Source organism: Strongylocentrotus purpuratus, unplaced genomic scaffold (assembly GCF_000002235.5).
Source record: "Strongylocentrotus purpuratus isolate Spur 01 unplaced genomic scaffold, Spur_5.0 spur5_scaffold_2, whole genome shotgun sequence".
NCBI classification, from domain to species: Eukaryota; Metazoa; Echinodermata; class Echinoidea; order Camarodonta; family Strongylocentrotidae; genus Strongylocentrotus; species Strongylocentrotus purpuratus.
Window position 1 is genome coordinate 24604361 of NW_022145605.1, and position 27649 is coordinate 24632009.

Genomic DNA, 27649 nt, shown 5'->3' on the forward strand with positions numbered 1-27649 from the left:
ATGTCCTAATAACTGGTAATTTATATTTGTAGTATTTTCGAAATGAATTGCATATAACTAAATCATCAGTAATTAAGAAATATGCTGTCAATTCAGATAAATTGTTTAAAAAACATAGATCTGCACGCACCCCATATTCAATATGCAAATGAATTGGTGTCAGCTGGGTCAACTCGAAATATGCCAACGCTCAGTCATCAACTGGTGCAACTGGAAATATGCACACTCCAGTTATCAACTGGTGCAATGAAAATATGCCAACAGTCAGTTATCAACTGGTGAAAATAGAAATATGCCAACAGTCACGGGATTATCACCACGGAAATTAAATGGTAACTGTGAAACCATCAAGACACCCAAGAATAACTCATGTTCACACATGGAAAACACGGAATACCCAGCTTATATTAATAATCCGTTTGAGTCACGCGATCATCACCGCGGAACTGCTGGCAACTTTGACTACGATTTAAATAGGTGTTTTAAGACACCTAATCATGACTAATTTTTCACACCTAAAAGTCACGTATGCCCAGCTTAGATTAATAATCCGTTTGAGTCACGAGATCATCACCGCGGAACTTATGGCAACTTTGACTTCCATTTAAATAGGTGTTTTAAGACACCTTATAATGACTATTTGTTCACACCTAAAAGTCACGTATGCCCTGCTTAGATTAATATTCCGTTTGAGTCACGAGATCATCACCGCGGAACTTATGGCAACTTTGACTTCCATTTAAATAGGTGTTTTAAGACACCTTATAATGACTATTTGTTCACACCTAAAAGTCACGTATGCCCTGCTTAGATTAATATTCCGTTTGAGTCACGAGATCACCACCGCGGAAGTGCTGGCAACTTTGACTACCATTTAAATAGGTGTTTTAAGACACCTAATAATTACTAATTTTTCACACCTAAATATCACGGATTCACAGCTTAGATTAGTAATCAGTTTTAACTACGTGATCATCACCAAGAAAGTTATGGTATCTTTGGAACCATTTAAATAGGTGTTTTAAGACACCTAATAATGACTAATTTTTTACACCTAAAAGTCACGTATGACCAGCTTAGATCAATAATCCGTTTGAGTCACGAGATCATCACCGCGGAACTTATGGCAACTTTGACTACCATTTAAAAAGGTGTTTTAAAACACTTAATAATTACTAATTTTCACACCTACATATCACGTTTTCACAGCTTAGATTAGTAAACAGCTTGAGCCACGTGATCATAACTAAGAAATTTATGGTAACTTTGAAACCTTTTAAAGAGGTGTGTAAGACACCTCAGAATTACTAGTTGAATATAACCAGAGATTCACGGACAGAACAATAAGACGATTAGCCGGTGTAAGTAACGTGATTATTACCATCAACCTTGGATAACCTGTGAAACCAATCAATAAAGGTGCTTACAAGACCAAATAATTACGTATTTATCGCCACCAACGGTTAACTGACAAAAAACTCGTTGCTTGGTCAAGTGGTTATTTGGTCATAAACACTTGATTTACAGAGGTAAGTGGAATCACGTTACTCCAGTCGCGTGATAAACTGGTGGTTTTTAGGTTAGATGAAAACGTGAACAGAAGTACCTTTTTTGTTTAAATGAAGGCACGTGTCGATAACGTTTAAATCTAGTTCAAAAGGCACTATACTTTAAAATCACTTAAAATACACTCCCAAAAGAGGTTACTTTTTGGTGTTCTGTTTATTGGGATACCAAAGACAAAATAAAATATCTCCAAAAAGTGAATAAATGAATCGGGTATTGACGACAAGTTCCAAATCATTTCTACCATGCATGTACTTTGCCAGACGGTTTACATTATGTAAACATGGAAAACAGAAAACAAGATATCACAACCCATTACGTCAAAACATAAACCCTTATTCTGACATTTGGTTTGACAATTGACATCAACTTTACAACATTTGTATCACACTATCAATAGGTCGACTCTCAGTACTCTTAAACTCTTTCAATCGTACAACTCGAGAAACTGTAAGAAGTAGAAATTATTTTGAAAAAGGGGCAATTCTTCTCATAATTCTGGGTAGAAGATGAAGAAAAGAAAATTAATTGTTTTAAATGGCAATGAATATAGAGTCCATTCCTAGGATTTTTATCTCTGATTGTATAGTCCATAATTGAATTATGTTTACATCATTTACAACAGCTACCTCCCCCCCCCTAATTAAAACAATGTAGAGTCGTCAGTCGTCATTAACAACACAATTTTGAAAGACAAACACGTCAGAAGTATATTAAAAGAAAGGTTACTTTTTTACATTCATTATTTTTTCAATCATTCAAATTCAAATCTACATGATCTAGGAATGTCTTTTCTGAAAACAGTCACGAAAACTACAATTCACCTAGTAACAAATATAAATGATTCCACTAGATGTTATTTACACTTCATGAAGTCACAGAAACAAAAGGCCTATTGGAAGCTACTGAGCAAAAAGGGGGCGGGCATAGATCCGTTTTCAACGAAATATTATGGTACTTTATTTTTTTTTATTATGCCCGGTTTTACCTTTAAATATCCGGTCGCTCACATCGCACCCCCTTCTCCTCTATGGGCCTGAAGACAGTGATATCATACAGTGCAAGTAAAGATGAGTCATCCATTAATTTCAGTAGAATATATATAGTCTATCAGGAGTGCAGAAAGCGATCTCTCCTGATCGGTACTGTTGGAGAGTGTACCACAACCCTCTCTCATTCGTCTCGACTTTGTAATCAGTGACGAGGTTCTGGACATGCTTCAGCTCGTTAGTGTACTCATCAATACTGACCAAACTTTCGTCGTCCTTCACGGTGGCTATCAGGATTGTATTCCCTTGAGACACAGCAGCGGTTAGGTAAACCCCTGATTTTGTTAATTGATATTTTACAACACCTTGCTTGTCAATCAATCGTATTGTATCAAAAGATTCAGTGATCAGGTAATCATTATAATTAGTAAACTGCACAGGTATATAACCATCACATGGTATCTCCCTGATCGCCTTCCCACCTGCTGGTGAGAATACCTGGATCTTTTCAGCTACACTGTAGCTAATTACGTAGATCTGGTCATCATCGTCTACAGCGAGGCTAGACAATTCACCTTCATCGTGACTCAGAGTCTCAAACATTACATTCAACTTTGTGTACTCTGGTGTGTACAGTGTGATATTGTTTGAGCGATTAAGTACAACATACCGATCATCCGAGAGGAACCCTAATCCAACGATCTTAGCATCCTTGAGAACTGTTTGCTGGTGCTGACCATCAGCACAGAAGATCTCCACGCCACCTGTACCACACCCCACTGCCATCCTACCGTCTGGTGTACCAACCATGTCATTCATGCTATCCTTCGTTGGCAAAGCGATGTTCTTTGCAACTGCATTTACGATCTTACCAAGACCTAGCTCGTCCATTCCAACGTTCCTCTTGAAACTGACACTTTTTCCTTTCTTGCTCGATTGAATCGACTGCTTGTAGTCAGGATCTTCTTGTTTCAAGGCCTCTTGTAAGTCTTGACATAGAGTGTCGTGTGCAGCCAAAGCATCCATATCTAACGGTATCTTTGTCTTATTGGTTACAACGTCAGCTATGGTGGTCAAGTAAGTGATGTGCTCCTGGGCCGATTTTTTCATTTCGTCTAGCTCTTTCTCTACTCCTTCGGTCATACCGTTGACTTCACCAATGAGTATTTCTTTTTCCTTTGTCAACTGCCGGACTGAGTCTTCATATGCTTTGTTGATATCATCTGTACACTGCTTCTGAACATTGCTCACACGGTCCTTCTGTTCATCAATGAAATCAACGTACTTCTGAAAGCAAGAGCGTTTCTTGTCCGCCTTGGATTTGAGGTCCTCGATACTCTTCACATGGCTGCTTTCATAAACAGCTGCCTCGATGACCCGATGTCCTTCATTTGTATGCTCCATGACCACACACCTGAAGCAGGCAAATCTCCTGCAGTCGGAACAGAAGCACTCCTCATCCTCTTTGGGGTGTTTTCTGCATTTACGGTATCTACGTACAGACACCTTTCCTGATACGATCTCACTCATTGCTAAAACCTCATGGCTGATGAATACTGGCCACTGAGAGTGTGTTTTGTGGCAAGTGATACAGAAATATCTGCCACAGTCTTGACAGTAGACAACAGCTTCGGGCCTGTCCTCGGATTTACAATTCGAGCAAAACTGATATTGATTCTTCATGTCCTCTATGAGAGACTTCAAAGCCAGATTTGCCGGTAATTTGCTGACTTCTTGGTTTGGGACCTGGGTTTCAGCTCTGCAAACAGGGCATCGAAGCATCTGGTCGTTACCATTGCATCCCAAGAGGTTGTCCAGACAGGCCTTGCAGTAGGTATGAGAACAAGACAGGATCTTGGGATCGGTGAAGGTATTCAGACATACAGGACACTCCAGACTCTGAGCAATTACATTCTTTAATGTATCAGCCATGATTCGAATTCTACAGGAATACAAAATGAAAGAAAAGGAAGAAAAAAGTGTAGCTTTGATTAATTTGACCGTATTAAAGAGGAGTGTAAATCATTTTCCTCACGCCTTTTCCCTCCAAAATATAATGCGTACAACATATGATTTCCGTTACATTTTAATTTAATCTTGATTTAATCTTGATTTCATCAAATGAATATAGTAGTGAAAATGAATTTAAAAATCAAACTGTTTCCTTTGTCACTTTTCAGATAATGTACATTATAATGAGGGGGGATGAAGATGATAATAATACTAATGCTAATAATAACAATAATGTTGATGATGATAATAATAATGATAATAATAATTATATCAACAAAAATAATAATAATCATTATAATTACAATGATGCCTTGTTTTCCTATATCCTCATCAGTACACACACTGTTTTCCCCGAGGGCCCTGCAATCTTATTACTTCCCCGTCTTTAGCTAACCTATCATTTAAGCATTCACGGAATTTCTTCCTACCGGGTAACCATTCACTATACACTAATGGGATGGGTGGAGAGTGGCCAATGTAGAGTAGTGTCTTGTCATTAGTACCGTGGTGGGTCTCGAACCGCGAGCCACGTGATTCACAAACAAGCAACCTATCCACTAGTCTACATCACGACACCTCTACATGTATCGCAACTAATCATGCTACTAGAAATTTCGTGAACATCTGAAGTATATATACAAATCATTATAATAATCCACCACTTGAAGTCCATGGTTATAGGTAAACCGTGGAAAACAAAACAAACATTATAAACTTAAGTCTCAGAATCTTAGTTTACCATTAACAATTCGTCACTTTGGCATTAGAAAAATAATAATTACATTATTTCTTAATTAATATAAAACCAAGTACATGTATGAGTAACATATGACCTTTGAACGAAAACAAATATGATACGTTGATGACGTATCAAAAGCAGTATAAACATGTACTTATGCACACTGGAATATACTATTTTAAAAAAAATCATCATTTTGTAAAGAGGATTTTATATTGACTGCTTTGGTTAGGCAGAATCATTAGCTGAAATGTTAGCATACTAACATGAATATTTACCATGTGCATTCATATCTATTTGTAATTAAAAAATCCCTGCAACTTACCAAAATATGCGTTTTCCACCGGACAAACGAACAGTGAGAAGTTATCCTTGGTTTGTCTTGGCCTTAGCTCAATCGCTCTCCATTTATCACCTCAAAGATATCTAGACTGAGACCCACCTAATTCAGCCAAAGGAAAATGACGATTTTAGGAATCAGTAAACATGTATTGCAATATAATGGTTCACTGTTCATAAGTGGTGCTACATACATGACAGATATGTATTCAGTCTCTCGGTCTATTTTTAGTGACTGGGAATTCCCAGCAACCTTTGACATACAAGCAGATTGAGATTGCTATCGTCCAAAAAGTGTTCGCCCAATAAAAACTCGATCTCATTTTTTCGAGCGTCTGTCGAGCAAATATATACCAGTGCAAAATATATTACTGTTACCCCCTCCCCCTTCCCCCACCATTACAAAAGATTCTAAATTTCGAATAAAATTACTGTTGCTAAAGTCTCGTGGAGCGGTCCTCCATCGAGATTACAGTTAGAATGTTGGAGATGGCGCTAAACATGCTAAACACATCCGGAATGTAGAAAAGTAAAGAAGATGTTCAATCTTAAATAGACCCTTTATTTTTATTGCACTAATCATCGTCTGGTTGAGAGAGCTAAGAAGTAGTTCAATTAATTATAGTTTGGAGTTGTTTAGGGGCTATTTTGACTAAAACCATAGGCCTACATGACATGGGGCTGAGGGGGCTGTAGCACCCCCTCCCCTACAAGTTTTAAAATGTCAAATAACGTATTTGGGCACGTGCAACCACCACTCGATTCTGACAGGTGCGTAATATTCAAATACCTTTAGTATCCTATTTATCTTATTTTTTGTCCTCATGCAAAAAAAAAGAAATACTGTAATTCAGTTCAATTCAATGCAAAGTAACATTAATTTACTTTCATGCTTTCATTAGTTTTCATATCAACAAAATACTCATTTGAGTATATGTACATAATGTACATAATGATAATAGCAATTTTAAGAGTATGTTCAGTTTTAGTATAGCCTTGATTCATTTGTTCGTATTAAAGAAGAGTGTTTATCATTTTCCTAATATGCCTTCCCCTTCATTATTATAACCCGTACGAAATATGCTATTCTGTTATATCTTGATAAGATATATATATATATATATATATACACATGTATTTGACAATAAAATGGCAAGATTGGTACTATAACACTGTGTGACTATACTTCCTTGAATCTGGAATTGATTTTCGAGCTAGACTTTTACCTTCCCCACCCCTAACCGCCCATCGACAAAACCTATGCTTACTGTGTGTAATCCCCAAAATACTCTTATATCTGGCATAATAAATGCATGCATTTTAGGTGCGGCTTTAGGGATTGTCGGTCTTGAATTTGTACTCCATGTTTAGAGGCCATAGAGTTCAGTTTCTCCAACATGTTTCATTTCTTGCTTTTAAAAATGAAATTATTACTAAGGTTGGATTGCCCTTTCTTGCACAAAGGCTCTTTCAAAATGTGCGATATATGAAATTGATGTAAATATCAGAAAGAAATTATTTATTTGGTAAGCAAAATAAAAGTATTTACAATACCTCTTGAAAGTTTGGGTGGCTAGCGTATTGCTGTGTATTGTCTTATATCCAGAAAACAGACAAATGATCTACATGCATGTAGTAAGGAAAAAGGTGTAAAATAACGACTCGATCACAATAGACATTATATCTGCATAAAAAAAACGGAGTACATTTCATATAGCAAAATGTTAAAGATTTGTGAGGTCGCAGTGTGAAAAACTACATCTTATAAACAAGGGGACAAAACACAATTCTGATGGGGTTCTAAGCACAATCTAACTATAGATATTTAATAAGAAACCTAATTAAATCAACTTTAATTGCAAGTGAGCGTATAGCGACCAAGCCTTGGGCGAAATTAATGAAAAAATTGCTCTTATTTTGCTAGAAATTATGAGCACATTTTATGGTGAAAGGAAAAAGAGGCACATATCCAAAGGGAAAATGGCACTTAGTAGAAAATAAAAAGAGTACGTGTCAAAGTTTATCGAAAGGAAAATGGCACTAATTAGGAAGGATAAGAGGGTCGCGGGTCAAAATAACAGGGGCACTTATCAGAGATGAAAAGGGCGTTTATTACAAAGTTAAAGGGTGCATCTCTCAAATTTGAAATAAAAATCAATTCTGATGGGGTTTTAAGCACAATCTAACCACGAAAGACTGAAAAGATATTTAATAAGAAACATAATTACATCAACTTTAAATGCGAGTGAGCGTAGCAGCCGAGATTTAAATTATGAGCACATTTTATGGTGAAAGGAAAAAGAGGCACATTTCCAAAGGGAAAATGACATTTATTAGAAAAGAAACGGAGCACGCGTCAAAGTAAAACAAAAAAGGGAATTATCAGAAGGAAAATGGCACAAATTATGAAGCATAAGGGAGCCGCGTGTCAAAATAACAGGGGCACTTATCAGAAATGGAAGCGGGCACTTAATACAAAGTTAAAGGGGGCATCTCTCAAATTTGACTCAGGGCACTCACTAAAGATGAAAAGGGGCACTTATAAGAATAAAAAGAGGCACTTGTCAAAAATATAAGGGACCCCTCTCAGATTTGAAAAGGGACAATTATAAGAAGTGAATAGGCACGTATCAGAAATGGTAAGGAGCACTTATTGTACCTGAAAAGGGCTCTCACCTGAGATGAATAGGGCACTTGTGAGAAAAGAAAGAGGCACTTAATATAACAAAGGAATATTGGCTTTTGTCGTAGGAAAAGGGGCACCTTTGCGATTTCAATAGAGGAATTTATCGGAAGTGTGAATAGGAGCATTTATAAGAAAGGGAGATGGCTCTTTACAAGATATAAGAGACAAAGAGGGCATTTATAGGAAAAAGGGGGCACTTATAAGAAAGAAAAAACAGGGGGCACGTATCAAAATAAAAGGAGGCACATACAGAGATGAGAAGGGGTACTCATTAAAAATAAAAAGAGGCACTTATAACAAGAGAAAAGGACACCTGTTAAAGTAATATGGGCACCTCTCAGATTTGAATAGGGCAAATATCTGAGTAATAGGGGCACCCCCATGTAAAAACAGGCACTCTTAGATGTTTGTAAATCACTGGTATCAAAAAATAAACCACGTTTGAATGTATTATCAGTACGCCAGTGCTCCTCCTGCTTGCACGGACGAAACAAAACACCAGGCCAGCTTTTCACGAAACCGTCACAAGTACGAATACAAGTTCACCGAAATCCCGTTGAAACGCGTGTATCGTAATTAACATGCGTTTCAAGGAGCATCAGTGAACTTGTACTTTTGACGGTTTAGTTAACCCGATGCCCAGACCAAAAGGAAACCGAACAAGAAATGGCATTTATACAGAAAATGGAAAAGAAATGGTCGATTTGGAAAGTTCTGTGAGGTTGTTTTGGAGTTGGTTCGGCGGTGTGACTGCAGTATCATGGTCTAATGGAGTCCGCTCGCTATTCATAAGGGCCGCTATCCATAAGGACCGCTAGTCATAATCGAAAAAGACGGTCGCTATTCATAATACAAAATATGGGTTGTTATTCATATGGGTCCCTATTGATAATACGAGAAGAGGCACAAATTCATAATATGAGAAGTATTATAAGTATACGAATATGCAATAGCGACCCTCATCTCACACTATGAATAGCGGTCCTTATGAATAACGGTCCTTACGCCTTTATGAAAATTGACCCCCTTTCCTTTTTCTGAATAGCGATCGTTTACGTATAGGAAGCTCCATGTTATGAATAGCGGTCCTTATGAATAACGGTCCTTACGCCTTTATGAATAGTGACCCCCTTTCCTTTTTCTGAATAGCGATCGTTTACGTATAGGAAGTACCATGTTATGAATAGCGGTCCTTATGAATAACGGTCCTTACGCCTTTATGAATAGTGACCCCTTTCCTTTTTCTGAATAGCGATCGTTTACGTATAGAAAGTTCCATGTTATGAATAGCGGTCCTTATGAATAACGGTCCTTACGCCTTTATGAATAGCGACCCCCTTTCCTTTTTCTGAATAGCGATCGTTTACGTATAGGAAGTTCCATGTTATGAATAGCGGTCCTTATGAATAACGGTCCTTACGCCTTTATGAATAGCGACCCCCTTTCCTTTTTCTGAATAGCGATCGTTTACGTATAGGAAATTCCATGTTATGAATAGCGGTCCTTATGACTAGTGAGGCTACCCCGGTCTCATATGGGGGCGATATAATGAATAGACAACATTGAAGCATATGGCGTCCAGGTCCACTCTTTTTAACGGAATTGAGGTGAAGGAGTTTATTATTGACAATAAAAACAAAACCACCTGCCAGTTACCCATGTCCACTGCTTAATAATAATCAAAATGTTAAAATACAGCAGTCAGCATTGCATAATTATCTCTGTGTATAGCTATTTCAGCCCCCCCTCCATTCTTCAGATGCTTAAAGTTAAGAATCAAATACATGTACAACGTCATGATGGTTATAGCAACTTTTATATTTCAAATTCTGATAGATTACGTTGTTTTTTGTTTTTTTACGTGGTATTTTATTTCCATCATTCACAGGTGTTACAAATAAATATCTGATAAGCATTCAACAAAGATTGATAATTACATACTATTATTGAAAGCTACATAACATACGACTCATTTGAAACATTCAACATCATTATAGTGTATTTTAATGTTTCAATTCAAATTGACATATTGAATATACATGAACAAATATACGTCTTGAGCATCTAACACCCATGAATTGAAACCTATGTAAAAGACAGACAAAACAAACAAACAAATAATCATACATAGAGAGAAAGTACAAACACAATCCAAACAAAAGAAAATAAAGAGCTTTGTGGCGTCCAATAAACATGTTATGAGCAAAGGCACGCACGGAAAGGTAAACAAGGTCAAAGAAATACATAATTTGAAAGAGACAAAGACTAACACCAAGTTATGGATATAGTGAAGAAACAAAAACGAACAACATTCCCGGTGGCTACTAGGTACATGAATAGGGCTTTTCTCTTTCCAAAATAACAGGAATTCACAATTATACAAAGGGAAGTCCACCTGACATCACCTTGATGTAGAAAATCTAAGAAAAGGCGGAATAAAAAATAAACTAAAAAAAAATAGCAATCGATGCAATTGTAAAGTTTTGAGCCCCCAATATTTTGCCAACTCTAACTGCAATCACCTCTCCATTTGTTTTGTATGGGAAACGTCCCCAGTTTTGATGATAATGTACTTGATTTAGGCCTATACACATGCAGGAGGGCCTGTAAGAACATGTTTACAACTTCATAATTGGGCCATAGGTATGACAATGAAAATGGCGAGATGATGTTTAATGAAATATTTACATTGTACATTGTACAAATCGTACAAAGAGTAGCTTTAGAATCGAAAATTTTCAGATTTTTCTAAAACATAATGTATAAAGACCAATATATATAATTGTTCTGCTTTCATTGAAATCAGTGAGATTACTTTCTAATACATACTATATACTGAAAGAAATGGAAATACAGAAAAAACGAAATATCTCCAAAAAGTGCATAAATGAATCGGGTATTGACAAGTTCCATGCCATTTTCCCCATGTACTTTGCCAGACGGAATGTAAACAGAAAACAAGATATCACAGTCCATTAAATTAAAACATAAACCCTTATTTTGACATTTCGTTTGACATTAGTTTTACAACATATATCATACGATCAGTAGGACGACTTTCAGTACTCTTAAACTCTTTTGTACACAACTCGAGAAATTGTAAGAAGTAGAAGTTATTTTGAAAAAGGGGCAGTTGTTCTTATAATTCTGGGTACAAAATAATATCCAGTGTGATTAATCGGACAGTGATCTGAAATGCATTGTAGAAAATGAAGGAGAGAAAATTAATTGTAGTAAATGGCATTATCTCCGCCTGTAAAATGGTCAATAATTGAATTGTGTCTACATCATTTGTACATTCGAAACAGCTACCCCCAAACAAAACAACCAACAAAAATTAATGTATAGTCGTCATCAACAACAAAATCTTGAAAAACAAACACATCAGAAGTATATTAAAAAGGAAGTTTTTATATTTTTAGAAAATTTCAATCATTGAAATTGATCTACATGATCTTGGAATGTCATTTCTGAAACAGTCACGAAAACTCAAATTCACCTAGTAAAAAATATAAATGATTCCACTAGATGTAATGTACACTTTATGAAGTCACAGAAAAAAAGGCCAGTTAGAAGCTTCTGAAAAAGGGGGCGGGAATGGGTCCGTTTTCAACCAAATATTATGTTACTCTAAATTGTTCAGCATGCCCGTTTTTACCTAAAAGAATATCCGGTCGCACCCACCTCCTCCTCTACGGGCCTTAAGACAGTGATTTCAAACAGTGCGAGCTGAGTCATCCATTATTTTCAGTGGAATATATAGAGTCTATCAGGAGTGCAGAAAGCGATCTCTCCTGATCGGTACTGCTGGAGAGTGTACCACCGCCTTTTCTCACTCTTCTCAATCTTGTAATCAGTGACGAGGTTCTGGACATGCTTCAGCTTGTTAGTGTACTCATCAATGCTGACCAAACCTACGTCGTGCTTAACGGTGGCTATCAGGATTGTATTCTCTAGAGACACAGCAGCGGTTAGGTAATCCTCTGAAGTAAATTGATATTTTACAACACCTTGCTTGTCAATCAATCGTATTTCATCAGATTCAGAGATCAGGTAATCATTATAATTAGTAATCTGCCAAGGTATATACCCATCACATGGTATCTCCCTGGTCGCCTTCCCACCTGCTGGTGAGAATACTTGGATCTTTTCAGCTTCACTGTAGCTAACATAGATCTGATCATCACCGTCTACAGTGAGGCAAAGACATTCACCTTCATCGTTACTCAGAGTCTCAAACATTACATTCAACTTTGTGTAGTCTAATGTGTAAAGTGTGATATTGTTTGAGCAATCAAGTAGAACATACCGATTATCAGACAGGAATCCTACTCCACAAATTTTAACGTCCTCAAAAACTTTCTGCTGGTGCCGGCCATCAGCAGAGAAGATCTCCACGCCACCTGTACAACATCCCACTGCCATCTTACAGTCTGGTGTACTAACCATGGCATCCATGCTATCCTTGGTAGGCAAAGCAATGGTCTTTGCAACTGCAATTACGATCTTACCGAGAGCTTCCTCTTTCATTCCAACGTTTCTCTTGAAACTCACACTTTTTCCTCTCCTGCTCGATTGAATCGGCTGCTTGTAGTCAGGATCTGCTTGTTTCAAGGCCTCTTGTAAGTCTTGACATAGAGTGTCGTGTGCAGCCAAAGCATCCGTATCTAACGGTATCTTTGTCTTATTGGTTACCACGTCAGCTATGGTAGTCAAGTGAGTGATGTGCTCCTGAGCCGATTTCTTCATTTCGTCCAGTTCTTTCTCTACTCCTTCGCTCATACCCTTGACTTCACCAATGAGGATTTCTTTCTTCTTTGTCAACTGCTGGACTGATTCTTCAAATGCTTTCTGGATATCATCTGTACACTGCTTCTGAACATTGCTCACATGGTCCTTCTGTTCATCAATGAAATCGACGTATTTCTGAAAGCAAGAGCGTTTCTTGTCCGATTTGGATTTGAGGTCCTCGATACTCTTCACATGGCTGCTTTCATAAACAGCTGCCTCGCTGACCCGATGTCCTTCGTTTGTATGCTCCATGACAACACACTTGAAGCAGGCAAATCTCCTGCAGTCGGAACAAAACCACTCCTCATCCTCTTTGGGGTGTTTCCTGCATTTACGGTATCTACGTACTGACACCTTCCCTGACACGATCTCACTCATTGCTAGGACCTCATGACTGATGAAGTCTTGCCACATAGAATGTGCATTCTGGCAAGGAATACAGAGATACTTGCCACAGTCTCGACAGTAGGCAACAGCTTGGGGCTTGTCCTCGGATTTACAATTAGTGCAAAACTGATGTTGACTCTTCATGTCCTCTATGAGAGATTTCAAAGCTTGACTTGCCGGTAATTTGCTGACTTCTCGGTTTGGGACCTGGGTTTCAGCTCTGCAGACAGGGCATCGGAGCATCTGGTCGTTACCATGGCATTCCAAGAGGTTGTCCAGACAGGCCTTGCAGTAGGTGTGAGAACAAGATAGGATCTTGGGATCGGTGAAGGTATTCAGACATACAGGACACTCCAGACTTTGAGCAATAACATTCTGTAATGCATTAGCCATGGTTAGAATTCTACAGGAACACAAGATGAAAGAAAAGGGGAAAAAAAATGATTAGTGTAGCTTTTATTCATCTGATCGTATAAAAAAAGGAGTCTTTATCATTTTCTTCACGCCTTTTCCCTCCAGAATATGACGTGTACAAAATATGATTTTCCGCTATATGTTGATTTAAAAAAAAAAATCATGTTATTTATCAACTGAATGTACTATGTACGTAGTAATGAAAAATTTAACAATCAAACTGTTACCTTTGTTACTCTTCAGATAATGTACATTATAATGGGGGGAAATGAAGATGATAATTATAATAATTATGATGATGATGATGATAATAATATTAATCATAATAAATATAATGATAATAATTATAACTACAACGGTTCCTTGTTTACCCAGATCCTCATCAGTACACATACTCTTTTCCCCGAGGGCCCTGCAGTCATATTACTACCCCGTCTTAAGCTAACCTACCATGATATTGTGCCTTTAAGCATTCATGGAATTTCTTTCTTCGGGTACCCATTCACTATACACATGGGATGGGTGAAGAGTGACCAATGTACAGTAATGTCTTGCCAAAGGACATTAGTACCGTGGTGGAACCTCGAACCGCGAACCACGTGATTTACAAACAAGCAGCCTATCCACTAGAATAAACAACAACACCTCTACATGTATTGCAACTAATTATGCTAGTAGAAATTTTTTGTGAAAAATCTGACGTATATACAATTATACTAATCAATGCTAATCATAATAATTTTCAACCACTTGAAGCCCATGGTTATAGGTAAACCGTGGAAAACAAAATATAATTTTAACATAAAGTCTCAAAAAATGTAGTCTACCATTCACATTTCATCACTTAGGCATTGGAAAAATAATCAGTACATTATTTCTTAATTAATCTAAAACCAAGTATTAGAAATTTGTGACCTTTGAACGGAAAAAAAAATATGACAAGCTGATGACGTATCGAAAGCAGTACTATAAACATGTACTTATGCACACCATAATATATACTATTTAAAAAAATCATCATGTTGTAAAGAAGAAGTTATGAGGTTGCTCTGGTTTGGCAGATTCACTAGCTGAAATGTTAGCTATATTAAGAAGCACATAATAACCTGAATATTAACCATGGGCATAGGTATTCATACATGTATCTATTGGTAATTTAATTCACTGCAACGGACCAAAATAGGCGTTTTCCACAGGACAAACGAACTGTGTTAAAGATAAACTTGAGTTCTGGTAAAAAAAAGAAAATGAATTCTCACAGAATCTAACGAAACTTACACTGAATGTTCAAGATTACAAATAAATGTCATGTGCCAAACAATTTTGGAAGAAAATGTATACTGGCTGAGTAATGAGCATAGAAAGATAAGGAAATCAGGGTAGTACTAGCCCCGACACCATTTGTGTTGTCCCATATACATCTTTCTGTGTAAGTGATTGTTACTTTACCAAGACTCTGCCAAATTTAGGATGATTTTGATGACTCCAGAACCTTGCATTACACACCATTACTTACATGCTATATGATCAACTTTTCTGATCCATTCCACACCTTTTCTTTCACAATGCGCAATCGCATTACCAGAACTCAAGTTTATCTTTAAGTTACACTTGGTTTTTCTTGGCCTTAGCTCAATCGCTCTCCATTTATCACATCAAAGACATCTAGACCGAGATCTAAGCTAAAGGAAAATTATGATTTTATGAACCATATACAAACAACACCTGAAAATGTTTGGGCGTCAGTCGAATAAAGATATAGATCTAGATCTACTAGGTCTACAACAATGTAAAACGAAAATATTGTTAATTGTCACTGCATGTCTTTTGTAAATGACAGACATTTTAATTCACTCACCTCTTTTTGAGTCATTACATACCGATCAGTCTATAGGTGTTAAATCAAATCAGTCAGTAAACATGTATACTCTTTGCCATTGCAATGTACTGGTTCACTGTTCATTAGAGTGGTGTTATATACATGTATGTATTCAGTCTCTCGGTCTATTTTTAGTGACGGGGAATTCCCAGCACCCTTTGACATTGAGATTTTAATCGTCCAAAAAGTGATCGCCCGATAAAAACTCGATCTCATTTTGTCGAACGTCTGTCGAGCAAATATATACCAGTGTCAATTATATTACTGTTACCCCCCTCCCCCCCATCATTATAAAAGATTCTAAATTTCGAGTCAAATTACTGTTGGTAAAGTCTCGTGGAGCGGTCCTCCATCGAGATTACAGTTAGAATGTTGGAGATGGCGCTATACATGCTAAACACATCGGGAAAGTAGAAAATTAAAGAAGATGTTCAATGTTATAACTTTACCTTTATTGCACTCACCATCGTCTGGTAGAGAGAGCTAAGACGTTGTTCGATCAATTATAGTTTGGAGTTGTTTATGGGCTATTTTGCCTTAATACCATAGGCCTACAGGACAGGGGGCAAAGGGACTGCAGCCCCCCCCCCCCCCCCCTCTCCACAATGTTTAAATTGACAGATAAAATATTCGGGGACGTGCAACCACCACCCGATTCAAACACCCTAGTATCCTATTTATTTTGTTTCTATCTTATTTTTGTCCTGATGTGAACAAAATACTGCAATTCAATTCAATTCAAAGTATTACCTTTCATGCTTTCATTAGTTTTCATGTCCATTGCTTAATAATAACCAAATGTAAAAATACAACAGTCAGCATTGCATAATTATCTTTGTGAATATTTTGGTTCCCCCAAATTCTTCGGGTGCTTAAAGTCAGGCCCGTCGGAAGGAATTTTAAAGTGGTGTGGTTTTTAGTGGGGGTCAGGTTCGAAGTGACGAGACCCTCGGGGGGGGGGGGGGGCCATCTTGAAGCTCTTTCATTCTAAAAAGTAAATTGACAATTTCTATGGCAAGTTGATACAGTGGCGTAAGGATCGAGCAAAAACGTTTGGACGAGGGGGGGGGGGCAGAAAAAAAAACCCCATCACCACTACTTTTACATTTTACACTGGCATGCAGACCATTTTCAAAGTGGGGGGGGGGGGGGTACTAAAGCATTTACGAGCAGGTAGAGCGTAGCGAGCGAAGTAATTGGAGCATAAATTGACGTGGGGGTACAGGGGCAAAGGGGGTCAGATGAAGCATATCTTGATAACTTATTTGTGTTTCTGGCAGGTCATTAATTGGCTTGGGTCCAGAGGCGGAGCCCCCGGAAGCTCAGGGGTTTTAAGTGTTAAATTACGGTCAGATGAGTATTCAGGGGCCGCCTTAGGGCCCTTGGTGGAGTCTAGGGGGCAGAGCCCCAGGAGGCTCCGGGGTTTTAGGCATTTAATCTCTGTCAGATGAGTATCCAGGGGGCCGCCTTAGAGCCCTTGGTGGGGTCCGGGGGGCAGAGCCCCTGGAAGCTCAGGGGTTTTAGGCACTTAATCACGGTCAGATGAGACATATTTTGATAACTTATTTTGTGCAGCTGGCAGGTCATTAATTGGCTTGGGGTTCTAGGGGCTGAGCCCCCAGAAGCTCAGGGGTTTTAAGAATTAAATTACGGTCAGATGAGCATCAAGGGCCCGCCTTAGGGCCCTTAGTGGGGTCCGGGAGGCAGAGCCCCGGGAATCTCAGGGATTTTAGGCATTTAATCACGGTCAGATGGGGCATATTTTGATAGCTTATCTTGTGCAACTGGCAGGTCATTAATTTGATTGGGGTCCAGGAGGTGGAGCCCCCAGAAGCTCAGGGGTTTGAAGAATTAAATTACGGTCAGATGAGCATCCAGGGGCCCGCCTTTGGGTCCCTGGTGAGGTCCAGGGGTGCAGATTCAGGGTTTTAGGCATTGAGCGAGAGAAAAAAAAGTCATTGCATGCAGCAACCCTCCCCCCCGGCCAAACACCTGGATCCGCCCTGACCTTATAAAATAAATACATGGGTCAAAGAGACCCGCAAAAACGTCGTAGGCCCTGGTTGTCACATGAACTTACCAGAGAAGGGCGGGAAGAATGGGGTTCACATAATCGTGTCCTATAGGCCTACGTTGCCGGAATTGAAAAATAAATTGATGAATCCTGAATTATGTTATCATAAAAGATGTCTGAATTCCAGAGTTAAATCTTTAAACTCAAATAATCATATAGTATTATATATAACAGGAAGGAGTAGATTTGAAGCACTTTCTATATTAGGAGGTAATCTGAGATATCTGGATAGTAGATATTCTTTAGAGTATATATATATAGAAACCTAAAAGCAAGATGGAATACATTATGTGGTGAAATGTGGTGAAATAAGAGAATTGATCTGTATAAGGGATAACAGAGAATAATCATTCCTAAGTTTTCAAGAATGTAATGATTGTATTATTTACCTTTGTCTACATTAGATTGACAGATATGGAATACTGTCAGGGAGAAGGCAATTAAAAGATAGAATTGTTAGGGAGTGTTGCTTTTTATGGTTTCTGTTTTGTAAATAGTTAAGATTTAATTTGCTTTCGTATAGACCAATACCAAGTCACTCCTTCTCTTTTATCAAGAACATTTCTTAAACTAAGGCAAGAATACTGCAAGCAAAGGCGGCAATTCCGGGGGACTGGTGGACATAATTATCACCTAATTTTTTTTTTAGGGGATCACCCCCTATTCTTACTTAAATTTGAGACAGAATCGAACAAAATAATTTTATTTATCGGTCGCTACGTTCCCTCGCATAATAAGGCCAGATGCTATCATCTTCTTTTAAAGGTTGGAAAGTTGTCTGCATCGGGAACTTCCCCCTGCCCCCTGAAATACACTGGTGCCTATACGTGTGAAAACAAAAATATTTTTGATGGGTTAAAGTCCGACGTCGTGCGATACGTGCGAGGCTGGAACGAATATAATTGACATAAGTGACATTTTCAAAGTTTATTTTCCATTATGAAGGTCTTCCTTGGTAAATAATTGTTTAGCACGTGAATGTAGCTTGTACACTTATTTTTTTAGATGAAACGTTGTATGAAGCTTACATTTATTTTTGAATGTTTTGGTTAGATTTTCATTGCTTTCAATTATTTGTTTTCAAATAACTATTCCATTGCAAAGCATGTGATCTTTAATAAAGACCAAGATAAATTTTCTGTTCAACATGACTGAGACATCTTTTGCAGTTTGCACCTTTTCCAAAAATATTTGTTTTTGATACCTCAAAAAGAAGATTGTCATTGGACGCAAATTGTATTCATTGATTAGCTTATACACGTGATTCACTGTAAAAACGTGAAACCTAGTATAGATAAGAGTGAACGCTTTGATAAATTCTCCCAGGGAAATTTTCAAAGTGAAAATACATGTATAAAGTATGTTCGAACAGTTTGTTGAGATGCTGAAGTGTAATTCACTGCTTTCACCTAACTCGATTCATTGCTAAATCTTCTTTGCAATTTTCATTGTTGCACTAATTTTGTGCTACATTAACGATTATTCAATTAATCTGCAATTTACCTCGTTTATGTACTGCTTTCATGTCAAAGGGGAATTCGATTGCAATCATGAATTTAATAAGAAATCATACAATCAAAGGTAATTCTTTTTTTGATTCTGAATGACTATAATTTAATCAAATGGTCATATTCTTTTACAGAGTACACGGAGATTCACCGAACAACAGCCACCAAAGTTAAACTTTCATCTCGTATATCATTGTCAAAGCGTAGATATAATTTAAAATTCTTTTATATCATCATTTGAGATTATCATTTCGAAGAAGTGTCATGAAGGACAATAAAACTGCAACTATAATTCAATGAGCAAACTTGAAATGATATGATTTCACTTCTAGAATCATGATCATCATTGTAATGATTAATAGTCTTCCCCCTACCCAGTCCTATCTCTCTTACTAACCTCTCTACACATTTTATGTCTACTTGCCCCTCCCCTTTCGATCAATCTTAAAAATCTCTTTCGGCAACAGTTTTCCCCCTTCATCATGAACTTTTATTATAGCTTTTATAATTCACATTCCACCATCGGAACGGACACTGACAATAAACTCATTGCATTCACGTGTCTGTTTGTTGTTGCCTGTACACATTTGTCAGCCATATTATTTTATTGATATAAAAAGTCATGTAATAAGTTTCAATGTACGTAACGACGATAATCACCTAGAAATCGGCAATGTATACATTTCTCATAATAATGTTTGTACCAGATTATAATGACACGACAAAAACACAATAGATTAATATTTTGCAAGAGTAACTTTAAGTTGTTTATGTTTTAAATATTTTAATTGTTTCGTTTTCAATCTTGGTTTATCATTATCTTGGTTGAAGCCGAGTTGGCAAACCCTCTGAAATATATTTCTTTAAAATAAGACTCTTTCTGTTACTGTTGATAAAATAGCAAAACATGACAGAAAATCTAAATTATTACCCTCGCCACACAAACTCCTCCTTGCACAGACGAAACAAAGTTACCCATGTACACTGCTTGATAATAACCAAATTTTAAAATGCTACAGTCAGCATTGCATAATTATCTTTGTGTATAGCGATTTCAGTTCCCCAAATTCTTCAGATGCTTAAAGTTAAGAATCATATACATGTACAACGTCATGATCGTTATAGCAACTTTTATATTTTTAATTCTGATAGATTACGTATTCTTTGTTTGTTTTACGTGGTATTTTATTTCCATCATTCACAGGTTTTACAAATATATTTGATAAACCTTCAACAATGATTGATAATTACATACTATAATTGAAAGCTACATACCATACGACTCATTTGAAATATTCAATATCATTTTAGTGTATTTAAGACATTACTTCAAATTGACATATTAAATATACATGAGAAAATAAACGTCTTGAGCATCTAACACCCATGAATTGGAACCTAAGTAAAAGACAGACAAAAACAAACAAACAAATAATTATACACACTTAGTCTTTACAAAAACATTATAGAGAAAGAGAAAAACAAATACAAACAAATGACAGTGTATTTTAAGACATAACTTCAAATTGACATATTGAATATACATGAGAAAATAAACTTCTTGAGCATATAACACCCATCAAAAATGAACAGCATTCCCGGTGGATAGTAATGCACATGAAAAGTGCTTCTCTCTTTCCAAAAAATAACAGGAATTTATAATAAAAAGGGAGGTCCACCTGACATCACCTTGATTTAGGAAATCTAAGAAACGGCGGAATAAAAAAATAATTAAAAAAAAGCAATCGATGCAATTGTAAAGTTATGAGCCCCCAATATTTTGCCAACTCTAACTGCGATCACCTCTCCATTTGTTTTGTATGGGAAACGTCCCCAGTTTTGATGATAATGTACTTGATTTAGGCCTAGTCATGTAGGAGGGCCTGTAAGAACATGTTTACAACTTCATAATTGGGCCATAGGTATGACAATGAAAATGGCGGGATGATGTTTAATGAAATATTTACAATGTACATTGTACAAATCGTACAAAGAGTAGCTTTAGAATCGACAATTTTCAGATATTTCTAAAACATATAAAGACCAATATATATAATTGTTCTGCTTTCATTGAAATTAGTGAGATTCCTTTCTAATACATACTATATACTGAAAGAAATGGAAACACAGACAAAACGAAACATCTCCAAAAAGTGAATAAATGAATCGAGTATTAACGACAAGTTCCATGCTATATCTCCCATATTCTTTGCCAGACGGAATGTAAACATGATAACAGAAAACAAGATACCACAGTCCATTGAATCAAAACATGAACCCTTATTAGACATTTGGTTTGAAATTACTTTTCCAACACATATCCTACGATTAATAGGTCGACTTTCAGTATTCTTAAACTCTTTAGTACACATCTCGAAAAATTGTAAGAAGTAGAAGTTATTTTGAAAAAGGGGAATTTGTTCTCACGATTCTGGGTAAAAAAATAAAATCTAGAATGATTAATCGGACAGTGATCTGAAATGCATTGTAGTAGATGAAGAAAAGGAAATTAATTGTATTAAATGACAATACATATAAAGTCTATTACTAGGAATATTATCTCCGACTGTAAAATAGTCCATAATTGAATTGTGTCTACATCATTTATACATTTACAAAAGCTAGCCTTTTTTTTTAATGTAGAGTCGTCATCAACAACAAAATCTAGAAAGAAAAACACATCAGAAGTATATTTAAAGGAAGGACACTCTTTATACTTTTGCAAATTCTCAATCATTCAAATTGATCTACACGATCTAGGAATGTCATTTTCGAAACAGTCACGAAAACTGCATTAACCTAGTAAAAAAATATAAGTGATTCCACTAGATGTTATATACACTTTATGAAACAAAAGGCCTTTTTGAAGCTTCTGAAAAGGGGGGGGGGGGAGGGGGGAGGGGGGAGGCGGGGATGGGTCCATTTTTCCGGTCGCACACATCGCACCCCCCCCCTCCTCCTCTACGGCCTGAAGATAGTGATATCATACAGAGCTAGTACGGATGAGTCATCCATTATTTTTAGTGGAATATATAGAGTCTATTAAGAGTGCAGAAAGCGATCTCTCCTGATCGGTACTGCTGGAGAGTGTACCACAACCATCTCTCATTCTTCTCGACTTTGTAATCAATGACGAGGTTCCGGACATGCTTCATCTCGTTAGTGTACTCATCAATGCTGACCAAACCTACGTTGTGATTCACGGTGGCTATCAGGATTGTATTATCTTGAGACACAGCAGCGGTTAGGTAATCCTCTGAAGTTAATTGATATTTTACAACACCTTGCTTGTCAATCAATCGTATTGTATCATCAGATTCAGTGATCACGTAATCATTATAATTAGTAATCTGATAAGGTTCATACCCATCACATGGTATCTCCCTGATCGCCTTCCCACCTGCTGTTGAGAATACCTGGATCTTCTTGGCTTTCTGGTAGCTAACATATATCTGATCATCACCGTCTACAGTGAGGCTAGCATATCCACCTTCATCGAAACTCAGAGTCTCAAAAATTACATTCAACTTTGTTTGCTCTGGTGTGTACAGTGTGATATTGTTTGAGCAATCAAGTAGAACATACCGATCATCAGAGAGAAACCCTACTCCACGAATGAGAACATCCTTGAGAACTGTTTGCTGGTGCTGACCATCAGCAGAGAAGATCTCCACGCCACCTGTCCAACAGCCCACTGCCATCCTACCGTCTGGTGTACCAACCATGGCATTCATGCTATTCTTAGTGGGCAAACCGATGTTCTTTGCAACTGCATTTACGATCTTACCAAAACCTAGCTCGTCCATTCCGACGTTCCTCTGAAAACTCACACATTTTCCTTTCTTGCTCGATTGCCTCGGTTGCTTGTAGTCAGGATCTTCTTGTATCAAGGCCTCTTGTAAGTCTTGACATAGAGTGTCGTGTGCAGCCAAAGCTTCCATATCTAACGGTATTTTTGTCTTATTGGTTACCACATCAGCTATGGTGGTCAAGTAAGTGATGTGCTCCTGGGCCGATTTTTTTCATTTCGTCTAGCTCTTTCTCTACTCCTTCGGTCATACCGTTGACTTCACCAATGAGTATTTCTTTTTCCTTTGTCAACTGCCGGACTGAGTCTTCATATGCTTTGTTGATATCATCTGTACACTGCTTCTGAACATTGCTCACACGGTCCTTCTGTTCATCAATGAAATCAACGTATTTCTGAAAGCAAGAGCGTTTCTTGTCCGCCTTGGATTTGAGGTCCTCGATACTCTTCACATGGCTGCTTTCATAAACAGCTGCCTCGATGACCCGATGTCCTTCGTTTGTATGCTCCATGACAACACACTTGAAGCAGGCAAATCTCCTGCAGTTGGAACAGAAGCACTCCTCATCCTCTTTGCGATGTTTTCTGCATTTACGGTATCTACGTACTGACACCTTCCCTGAGACGATCTCACTCATGGATAAAACCTCATGACTGGTGAAGGCTGGCCATTGAGCGTGTGTGTTGTGGCAAGTAATACAGAAATACCTGTCACAGTCTTGACAGTAGACAACAGCTTGGGGCCTGTCCTCGGAATTACAATTTGAGCAAAACTGATATCGATTCTGCATGTCCTCTATGAGAGACTTCAAAGCCAGATTTGTCGGTAATTTGCTGACGTCTTGGTTTGGGACCTGGGTTTTAGCTCTGCAGACAGGGCATCGGAGCATCTGGTCGTTACCATTGCACCCCAAGAGGTTGTCCAGACAGGCCTTGCAGTAGGTGTGAGAACAAGACAGGATCCTGGGATCGGTGAAGGTATTCAGACATACAGGACACTCCAGACTTTGAGCAATAACATTCTTTAATGTGTCAGCCATGGTTAGAATTCTACAGGAATACGAGATGAAAGAAAAGGGGAAAAATTATTAGTGTAGCTCCGATTTATCCTATCGTATTAAAGAAAATTTGTATGACGCGTACAAAATGCAATCATATTACTACCACGTCTTTAGCCCACATACTACCATGATAATGTACTTTTAAGCATTCATGGAATCTCTTCCTACCGGATACCCATGCACTAATGCACTTGGGATGGGTGGAGAGTGTCTAATGTAGAGCACTGTTTTGCCAAAGGACATTAGTGTCGTGGTGGAACTCGAACCGCGAACCACGTGATTTACAAACAAGCAGCCTATCCACTAGAATAAACCACAACACCTCTACATGTATTGCAACAAATTTTGCTAGTAGAAATTTTTGTGAAAATCTGACGTATATACAATTATACTAATCAATGCTAATCATAATAATTTTCAACCACTTGAAGCCCATGGTCATAGGTAAACCGTGGAAAACAAAATATAATTTTAACATAAAGTCTCAGAAATGTAGTCTACCATTCACATTTCATCACTTTGGCATTGAAAAAATAATCCTTACATTATTTCTAAAACCAAGTATTAGAAACTTGTGACCTTTGAACGGAACAAAATATGATAAGCTGATGACGTCTCGAAAGCAGTATTATATACATGTACTTATGCACACCAGAATTATATACTATTTAAACAAAATCATCATGTTTGTAAAGAGGAAATTATGAGATTGCTCTGGTTTGGCAGAATCACTAGCTGAAATGTTAGCTATATTTAGAATCACATATTAACCTGAATATTAACCATGGGCATGGGTATTCATACATGTATCTATTTGTAATTTAATTCACTGCAACGTACCAAAAGCGTTGTTTTTCACAGGACAAACGAAAAGTATTAAGTTATACTTGGTTTTTCTTGGCCTTAGCTCAATCGCTCTCCATTTATCACCTCAAAGACATCTAGACCGAGATCTAAGCTAAAGGAAAATCATGATTTTATGAACCATATACAAACAACGCCTCAAAATGTTTGGGCGTCAGTCGAATAAAGATATAGATCTACTACAACAATGTAAAACGAAAATATTGTAAATTGTCACTGCATTTCTTTTGGAAATGACAGACATTATAATTCACTCACCTCGTTACATATCGATCAGTCTATAGGTGTTAAATCAAATCAGTAAACATGTACCGTATACTCTTTGCCATTACAATGTAATGGTTCACTGTTCATAAGTGGTACGTTTATATACATGTATGTATTCAGTCTCTCTGTCTATTTTTAGTGACTGGAAATTCCCAGCAACCTTTGACATACAAGCAGATTGAGATTGCTATCGTCCAAAAAGTGTTCGCCCAATAAAAACTCGACCTCATTTTGTCGAGCGTCTGTGGAGCAAATATATACCAGTGTGCATTATATTACTGTTCCCCCCACTATTAAACAAGATTCTAAATTTCGAATCAAATTACTGTTGCTAAAGTCTCGAAGAGCGGTCCTCCATCGAGATTACAGTTAGAATGTTGGAGATGGCGCTAAACATGCTAAAAACATCCGGAAAGGAAAAAATTAAAGAAGATGTTCAATCATAAATAGACCTTTACTCTTATTGCACTAATCATCGTCTGGTTGAGAGAGTTAAGAAGTTGTTCGATCAATTATAGTTTGGATTTGTTTAGGGGCTATATTGCCTTAACACCATAGCCCTACAGAACAGGGGGGCTGAGGGGGCTGCAGCACCTCCTCCTCCACAAGTTTTAAAAGTTCGAATTACATATTCGGGCACGTGCAAACAACACCCGATTCTGAGAGGTGCGTAATATTCAAACACCCTAGTATCATATTTATTGGTTTATATATCGTACTTTAATCCTGATGTAAAAAAAAAATACTGCAATTCTATTCAATTTAAAATTAAAACATTGATTTTCTTTCATGCTTTCATTAGTTTTCATATCAGCAAAAACATCGAGTGAGCAAAATGTACGTTCATAATGATAAAAGCAATTTTAAGAGCACTGTGAAGGTTAAGTGAACCCTTGATTCATCTGTTTGTATTAAAGAGGAGTGTTTATCATTTTCCTTAATGCCTTCCCCTACATCATTACAACGCGTACCAAATATGATATTCCCTTATATCTTGATGAGATGTATATACACATGACAATAAAATGGCAAGATTGGCACTATATTACACTGTGTGACTATTTTTCCTTGAATCTGGAAGTTGGTTTTCGAGCTAGACTTTTACCTCCCCCACCCCTACCCGCCCGTCGACAAAACCTATACTTACTGTGAATCCCCATACTCTTATATCTGGCATAATAAATGCAAGAATTTTTGGTGCGGCTTTAGGGATTGTCGGTCTTGAATTTTTATTCCATGTATAGAAGCCACATAGTTCACTTTCTCCATCATGTTTCATTTCTTGCTTTTAAAAATGAAATTATTACTCAGGATGGATTGCCCTTTCTTGCACAAAGGCACAAAGTAACATTCAGAAAGAGTTCGACGTGAATCAACATGTCTGTCCTATAATCTCACATATTATTTCCTCTGTCATCCCTCTAGACTCCCAATACACACAAATAACACAATAATACACTTCAATTATTGTGGAATAGCCTGACAACGACTACTGAGAGCCGGCCGTTTATTCAGTATGAATGTTTAACAAACATTTCTTCTCGTTTCCTTCACTGGAAACCGTTTCCTTCACTGGAAACCGGACCTATCATGGTCCAGGATAAAAAACCAGAGATAAAACTCAACGAGCATAAAAACTCTGGAAAACCTTATACAAACACAGTCATGTAACACTACATGACACAACGCACTTTTATTGCAAATAAAAGTTGTCTCGTTGAAAGTTCAAGCTAGAATGATTCAATTACACACTAATTCATGCCACGCCCTGGTCTCCGTGGCAGAATTAGCTCGCACACCTGTACGAGCTGCCTATGCAAATTGCATTCCACCGGGGCACAGCCCCGCGGACCCAACATAATTATGCATTCATTAACGATACAAACAACATTTGTCTGCTATACAATCGTACCGCAGACAAATAATATTATTTGGTAAGCAAAATAAAAGTATTTACAATACCTCATGAACGTTTGGGTGGCTACTGTATTGCTGTATATTGTCTTATATCCAGAAACATACAAATTATCTACATGCATGTAGTAAGGAAAAAGGTTCAAATCTCGCTAAATTTTGAGGAAGATGGAATAACGACTCGATCACAATAGACATTATATCTGCATAAGAAACTGGAGAACATTTCATATAGCAAAATTTTAAAGATTTGTGAGGTCGCAGTGTGAAAAACTACATCTTATAAAGAGGGGGAAAACACAATTATGATGGGGTTCTAAGCACAATCTAACTATAGATATTTAATAAGA

The 27649-nt window shown here is 37.4% G+C and overlaps 3 protein-coding genes across 4 annotated transcripts; all 3 read right to left on the bottom strand.

The window, feature by feature from the left end:
• Nucleotides 1-1736: 1736 nt before the first annotated feature.
• LOC105436918 (tripartite motif-containing protein 45-like) lies at nucleotides 1737-15126 on the bottom strand. 2 transcript variants are annotated; one of them, XM_030992047.1, is made up of 2 exons: nucleotides 15100-15126; nucleotides 1737-4497 (listed from the first exon to the last, which is right to left on the bottom strand). In XM_030992047.1, the coding sequence occupies exon 2, from the start codon at nucleotides 4485-4487 to the stop codon at nucleotides 2655-2657; it is 1833 nt and encodes a 610-aa protein (XP_030847907.1). In that variant the 5' UTR covers nucleotides 4488-4497; nucleotides 15100-15126; the 3' UTR covers nucleotides 1737-2654. The 2 variants fall into 2 exon arrangements, with proteins under 2 accessions (XP_030847907.1, XP_011661272.1); XM_011662970.2 differs by lacking the exon at nucleotides 15100-15126 and adding an exon at nucleotides 5633-6007.
• LOC105446542 (tripartite motif-containing protein 45-like) lies at nucleotides 12080-13903 on the bottom strand. Its single transcript, XM_030991157.1, has one exon. The coding sequence runs from the start codon at nucleotides 13901-13903 to the stop codon at nucleotides 12080-12082; it is 1824 nt and encodes a 607-aa protein (XP_030847017.1).
• A 7885-nt stretch (nucleotides 15127-23011) lies between the features above and the next one.
• Nucleotides 23012-25440, bottom strand: LOC115926535 (transcription intermediary factor 1-beta-like). The gene is made up of 2 exons (XM_030991328.1): nucleotides 25377-25440; nucleotides 23012-24243 (listed from the first exon to the last, which is right to left on the bottom strand). Exon 2 carries the CDS (start codon nucleotides 24231-24233, stop codon nucleotides 23361-23363), a length of 873 nt encoding a protein of 290 aa, XP_030847188.1. The 5' UTR covers nucleotides 24234-24243; nucleotides 25377-25440; the 3' UTR covers nucleotides 23012-23360.
• Between the last annotated feature and the right edge of the window lie 2209 nt (nucleotides 25441-27649).